The 6,748-nt window shown below is 35.6% G+C and overlaps 2 protein-coding genes across 2 annotated transcripts; one reads left to right on the top strand and one right to left on the bottom strand.

Annotated features, from left to right (window-relative positions):
- Positions 1 to 54: 54 nt before the first annotated feature.
- On the bottom strand, positions 55 to 4,216 carry LOC106154179 (uncharacterized). Its single transcript, XM_086994569.1, has 2 exons — positions 4,185 to 4,216; positions 55 to 3,910 (listed from the first exon to the last, which is right to left on the bottom strand). Exon 2 carries the CDS (start codon positions 3,818 to 3,820, stop codon positions 524 to 526), a length of 3,297 nt encoding a protein of 1,098 aa, XP_086850695.1. The 5' UTR covers positions 3,821 to 3,910; positions 4,185 to 4,216; the 3' UTR covers positions 55 to 523.
- A 187-nt stretch (positions 4,217 to 4,403) lies between these two features.
- LOC106154177 (uncharacterized) lies at positions 4,404 to 6,073 on the top strand. The gene is made up of 2 exons (XM_013528450.2): positions 4,404 to 4,602; positions 5,048 to 6,073. Exons 1-2 carry the CDS (start codon positions 4,575 to 4,577, stop codon positions 5,917 to 5,919), a joined length of 900 nt encoding a protein of 299 aa, XP_013383904.2. The 5' UTR covers positions 4,404 to 4,574; the 3' UTR covers positions 5,920 to 6,073.
- Positions 6,074 to 6,748: the final 675 nt, after the last annotated feature.

Genomic DNA, 6,748 nt, shown 5'->3' with positions numbered 1-6,748 from the left:
TTTCTTTAATTTGTGGTGTTATCACTTCAAATAGCATGAAATAATACTAGGTCATGACTTTTTCAATCTTTATTTCGGAGGATGTTTCTTTATATCTATAATCATTTTATTTTTTTCCAAAGTTTTGAAATTTGCTTGTAAAATCCCATGACAGCTATTTAGCGTGAACCCCCAGGGAGTTAGGTCAATCTAGTTGGATCGATCTAATCTCTGGGAATGGGGTCTTAGTTACATATACTGTGAAAGTGAATAAGAGATTTGACAGCAATTTTGTATCAAGCAGTAGAGACCCCTGTAGTTAGAGAACAGCTCAATTTATAGGAGCCAATGAGTTTGTAACTCAGCAGACCAAATTTGGGCTAAAACATTTTCCCATTTTACAGGCACCAACAGACACTTAATTGTTGCATAGTAGATTGCAAGTCCTTGATCTGAAACCAATATTTTTTTTATTATTATTTATTGAGTATTAGGTGCCTAAATACATTGTCACTTTCAAATTGTACATCATAATATCCACATTTTAATACTGACTTTCAGCAAATGCATTTTTAAACAAAGCAACTGGATATGGTTGCTTCCTTGTTGGATGATAATCATCATTTTCCTTTTTGGTCAGTTTGTGTGATACCCCATCACCGTCAGGAGAGACTATATTTTTACCATGATCAACAGGATATGGTTGCTTCCTTGTTGGATGATAATCATTATAATTTTCCTTTTTGGTCAGTTTATGTGATACCCCATCACTGTCAGGAGAGACTACATTTTTACCATGATCAACTGGATATGGTTGCTTCTTTGTTGGATGATAATCATCATTTTCCTTTTTGGTCAGTTTGTGTGATACCCCATCACTGTCAGGACAGGCTACATTTTCACCATCAACTTGTGTAGCACACTGCTCATCTGCTTTTTGACCAGCCGACACATTAGTGTGCTTTTTTTCATGTAGATCACATTCACCTCTGCTGACAAATATCTTGTAACAAAATGAACACTTGTGTGGTTTATCAGACTCTTCATGGCGTGTTCTTTCATGAACAATGCAACACTTTTTTTTAGTAAATGTCTTACCGCAGTACTGACACATAAAGGGATTCTTAACAATGTGAGTTCTTTCGTGAACAGCACAAAAGTGTTTACGAGAAAATGTCTCATCACAAAACTGGCATTTGTATGGTCTCTTTCGGGTATGAATTCTTTCATGATAGTCGCAAGTCTGTTTTTGAATAAATGCCTTCTCACAATACTGGCATTTGTATGTTTTCTCTCCTGTGTGAGTTCTCTCATGAAGAGTGCATGTCCGTCTTTGAATAAATGTTTTAGTACAGTACTGACATTTGTATGGTTTTATACCAGTGTGGATTTTCTCATGAAGAAAGCAATTCTGTCTGCTAGTAAATGTCTTATCACAGTATTGACATTTGTATGGTTTTTCTCCAGTGTGAATTCTTTCATGAACAATGTAACTCACTTTGCGAATGAATCTCTCATCACAATACTGGCATTCGTATGGTTTTTCTCCAGTGTGAATTCTTTCATGACAAATGCAACCATGTTTATTAGTGAATGTCTTATTACAGTACTGACATTTGTATGGTTTCTCTCCAGTGTGACCTCTTTCATGATTAATGGAAGCCTGTTTACTATTAAATGTCTTATTACAGTATTGACATTGGTATGGTTTCTCTCCAGTGTGATTTCTTTCATGATAAATGCAACCGTCTTTTCCAGTAAATGTCTTATCACAATACTGGCATTTGTATGGTTTCTCTCCAGTGTGAATTGTTTCATGACGAGTGCAACTCTTTTTATAACTAAATGACTTATTACAGTACTGACATTTGTATGGTTTCTCTCCAGTGTGAATTCTTTCATGATAAACGCAATTCTGTTTTAGAGCAAATGTCTTATTACAGTACTGGCATTTATATGGCTTCTCTCCTGTGTGAATTCTCTCATGATGTATACAAGTCTGTTTTTTCATGAATGTCTTCTCACAATACTGACATTTGTATGGTCTCTCTCCATTGTGAATTTTTTCATGAGCAATACAATTATGTTCATTGGTAAATATCTCAGGGCAGTGCTTACAAATGTAATGTTTTTTCTGTCCAGTAACTGTCTTCCATTTTTGGCATTGGTCATAATCATCATTTTCCTTTTTGGTCAGTTTGTGTGATACCCCATCACCGTCAGGAGAGACTATATTTTTACCATGATCAACAGGATATGGTTGCTTCCTTGTTGGATGATAATCCTCATTTTCCTTTTTGGTCAGTTTGTGTGATACCCCATCACCGTCAGGAGAGACTATATTTTTACCATGATCAACAGGATATGGTTGCTTCCTTGTTGGATGATAATCCTCATTTTCCTTTTTGGTCAGTTTGTGTGATACCCAATCACCGTCAGGAGAGACTATATTTTTACCATGATCAACAGGATATGGTTGATTCCTTGTTGGATGATAATCCTCATTTTCCTTTTTGTTCAGTTTGTGTGATACCCCATCACTATCAGGACAGGCTACATTTTCACCATCAACTTCTGTAGCACACTGCTCATCTGCTTTTTGACCAGACGACACATTAGTGTGCTTTTTTTCATGTAGATCACATTCACCTCTGCTGACAAATATCTCGTAACAAAATGAACACTTGTGTGGTTTATCAGACTCTTCATGGCGTGTTCTTTCATGAACAATGCAACACTTTTTTTTAGTAAATGTCTTACCGCAGTACTGACACATAAAGGGATTCTTAACAATGTGAGTTCTTTCGTGAACAGCACAAAAGTGTTTACGAGAAAATGTCTCATCACAAAACTGGCATTTGTATGGTCTCTTTCGGGTATGAATTCTTTCATGATAGTCGCAAGTCCATTTTTGAATAAATGCCTTCTCACAATACTGGCATTTGTATGTTTTCTCTCCTGTGTGAGTTCTTTCATGAAGTGTGCATGTCCGTCTTTGAATAAATGTTTTAGTACAGTACTGACATTTGTATGGTTTTATACCAGTGTGGATTTTTTCATGAAGAAAGCAATTCTGTCTGCTAGTAAATGTCTTATCACAGTACTGACATTTGTATGGTTTTTCTCCAGTGTGAATTCTTTCATGAACAATGTAACTCTCTTTGCGAATGAATCTCTCACCACAATACTGGCATTCATATGGTTTTTCTCCAGTGTGAATTCTTTCATGACAAATGCAACCATGCTTATTAGTGAATGTCTTATTACAGTACTGACATTTGTATGGTTTCTCTCCAGTGTGACCTCTTTCATGATTAATGGAAGCCTGTTTACTATTAAATGTCTTATTACAGTATTGACATTGGTATGGTTTCTCTCCAGTGTGATTTCTTTCATGATAAATGCAACCGTCTTTTCCAGTAAATGTCTTATCACAATACTGGCATTTGTATGGTTTCTCTCCAGTGTGAATTGTTTCATGACGAGTGCAACTCTTTTTATAACTAAATGACTTATTACAGTACTGACATTTGTATGGTTTCTCTCCAGTGTGAATTCTTTCATGATAAACGCAATTCTGTTTTAGAGCAAATGTCTTATTACAGTACTGGCATTTATATGGCTTCTCTCCTGTGTGAATTCTCTCATGATGTATACAAGTCTGTTTTTTCATGAATGTCTTCTCACAATACTGACATTTGTATGGTCTCTCTCCATTGTGAATTTTTTCATGAGCAATACAATTATGTTCATTGGTAAATATCTCAGGGCAGTGCTTACAAATGTAATGTTCGTTCTCTCCAGTAACTGTCTTCAATTCTTGGCACTGGTCTTCATTCATGGTGTTCACGATTTCTTGGATTTTTTTTTTTTTATGAAAGAGCTTGCCCAATGTCTATATTTTTGCAAGTTTGTCAGCGAGAATCCTGTGCTGAAAAGAACAATATTTCTTGCAAAATCACATTTTCTGCAGCAGTGGCACTTGTACTTTAACTACTGTGTATTTTTAAAATACAGTGAAATCTCCGACGACGACCTCTCGGTCTTCGAATAAAGTCCATGCGATCCCAACACCAAATTTATCATAGATGTCGGGTCCGATACCATCTGATAATTTCAGTAATCTATCGAGCCCAACGTTCAAACGATTAGATTTTGGAACAAATAAAGTACTAATACAGTGACGGTTTTTTGAGAACTCTTACTAGTAGACTGCTTATCCAGGGCCCGAAGTTGGATATTGTTATTATTTGGAGCGGTGATGGCGTCATTATGCAAGATAGTCTTGGGCTTTAACTCGATAGAAAATAAATAAATAAATAAATAAATAAATAAATAAATAAATATTTATAGAGTAACGAGTTATCATTATCATACGTAATGACGTCATCCCTTAGTGTCCTCTAATAATTTTTTGAGACAATATCCAGCTTCGGGCCTTGGACAAACTGCAGAAGAGAGGTTCTTCCACTGTCTCTTTTTTCAAAAACGTGTATGTTTAGACTTTTAGTAGGGTGGGGCTTTTAAGTCTTCCAATAATTATTGTTTGGAGTGCAAGAACCTGTTTTTAAATATCACTTCAGGAGAAAATTTCAATGGTGTCTGAAAAAGAGGAAATGAAAGGTTTGTAAATAATATGTGAAGTGCAACATTAACCTACATTGTATTAAAGTTCGAAATGCCTTGTATTTCTGCACCTGCATGTGAGGTCCACTTAATGTTTCATATTTAGAGTATTTTCTCACTTATTTTGAGATGAAAGATTAATTAAAATTTCCAAAAAGTTATTACATCTTTTCTTAATTACTGCATGCATGCTTATCGGATATACTGGGTACATGCATTCAATGATAATAGAATTTTATGAAACAAAAATTAGTTTTGAAAATACCCATGTTTAAATTTGGTAAACATATGTTATAAGTCGCAAAATATATGTAACTTTCTCTCTTTTCTTTTAATATATATATATATATATATATATATATATATATATATATATATATATATATATATATATATATAAATCACGACTTGTATCTAATGTAATCTATTTTTGTCTTCTCAGAGCTGTTTCCTTGCATAGAGTGCGGTAAGGAATATTACTCAAAGAATGCCTTAAAAAGGCACTCTATGGTACACAGTGGGAAATACCAGTCGTGGTGCACAGAATGCAGCGCTGGCTTTGTCTCCAGATACCATTTAGAGGACCACTTGCGAAAGATGCACGACAGCCCAAAACTTGTTTGTTTCATATGCAATAAGAAGATGGCATCGAGGCAGGGGATGCAGAGACACGTGAAATCTCACCATGGGGATAAAGTAGAATGCGACATCTGTCAAAAGTCATTTCCTGAAGGAAGGATACGAGAGCATAAAGTGAGGGCACACTCCAAGCAAAACCAGTGCACCGAGTGCTCGCTTTCGTTTGGCACTCCTAGTTGCTTAAGGTCTCACATGGTTGTACACGAGGGTGAAAGTTTCAAATGTACAGAGTGCGATTTTTCGACCAAACACAAGTACTCACTGAATCGTCATATTCGGACACACAAGGGAGTGGACAAACATTTGTGCATTAAGTGTGGAAAGAGTTTTCGCAGGAAGGACTATCTAGTTAGTCATGAGAAAATTTGCAATGGATATACTCCGGAACTTTGGGGGGTGGATGATACACATGGAGAGAATAAAACAGAAGTTGATCATGGTAAAAATACAGTCTGTCCTGACGGTGATGGGGTATCACATAAACTGACCAAAAAGAATGCGGATTATCATCCAACAAGGGAGCAACCATATCCTGTTGATCATGGTGAAAATGTAGCCTGTCCTGATAGTGATGAGGTATTACATAATTTGATCGTGATCAAAAAGGAAAATGAGGAACATCCAGCAAGGGAGGAGCCATATCCGGTTGCTTTGTTTAAAAATGCCTTTGTGTAAAATTCAGTGTATTTAAATTTTTTTTTTTGGTTAAAATGTTTTATATCATCATGTAGCAATTTGAAGGTAAAAGTGCTGTATTTTGGTATGCAATTTCCAATACATAAATAGTTAATATAGTAATAACTGTGGCTTCTGGCCCAGGAACCTTTTTTGTTTGTTTTGAGATTTTTATGAATGCGCACAGAGATTTTATACGCCCTGACTACTTGAGTACTAGTATATACCTTTAAAAATCCATATTACTGAAGAAAAGTTATTGTCAAGCATAATATTCAGGGGCTCCTTGAAACCAACTATGTTAAAAACAGAAAAATCCGTAACAGAGCTCCCTTTTAACATTCAATGGCTTTTGTCTCATATGTTACACTATATTATGCCCATTGCAAGTGATTTTCAAACAACATTATACCTCACAACTGATATCTTTAGTCAAACTAAATGCGATAAATTACGATACTAAATTACATATCCACTACCTGAAATTATTACACAACTGCAGTGACCCTTCGTAACAACTAAAAACGGCTGTATTTAGGGTATTCAAAATAGTATATTTTTGCCAATCTATGTCCGATTTTCAAAAAAAAAATTTTTGATTGCTCCAAGTGCCATCTACCAGATTGGACAAAGAGTGGGCACTAGATTGGTTTTGATAATACTTACAGGCAGTGTGACATGCTCAATTTTGAAAGTGTACGTCTGATTGTGAAATAGCAGAGGTGTGTTATTTATTTAGTCTGATTGCATTCAGCAAGAGTTTTTGTGTACTTGGATCGAACCAATTAAGTAGAACAATGGTCTCATTGGGAACGCGCCCTTCTTGTTG

This window comes from Lingula anatina, chromosome 8, assembly GCF_051362555.1.
Source record: "Lingula anatina isolate TDL-2025a chromosome 8, LinAna3.0, whole genome shotgun sequence".
NCBI lineage: Eukaryota > Metazoa > Brachiopoda > Lingulata > Lingulida > Lingulidae > Lingula > Lingula anatina.
The sequence above is the reverse complement of the archived record's forward strand: the minus strand, read 5'-3'. Positions and strand labels throughout refer to the sequence as shown.

Coding starts and splice junctions, on each gene's coding strand:
- LOC106154177 (XM_013528450.2), top strand. CDS start 4,575: ATGGTGTCTGAAAAAGAGGAAATGAAAG. Junction 4,603..5,047: donor TGAAAAAGAGGAAATGAAAG/GTTTGTAAATAA, acceptor TTGTCTTCTCAG/AGCTGTTTCCTTGCATAGAG.
- LOC106154179 (XM_086994569.1), bottom strand. CDS start 3,820: ATGAATGAAGACCAGTGCCAAGAATTGAAGACAGTTACTGGAGAGAAC.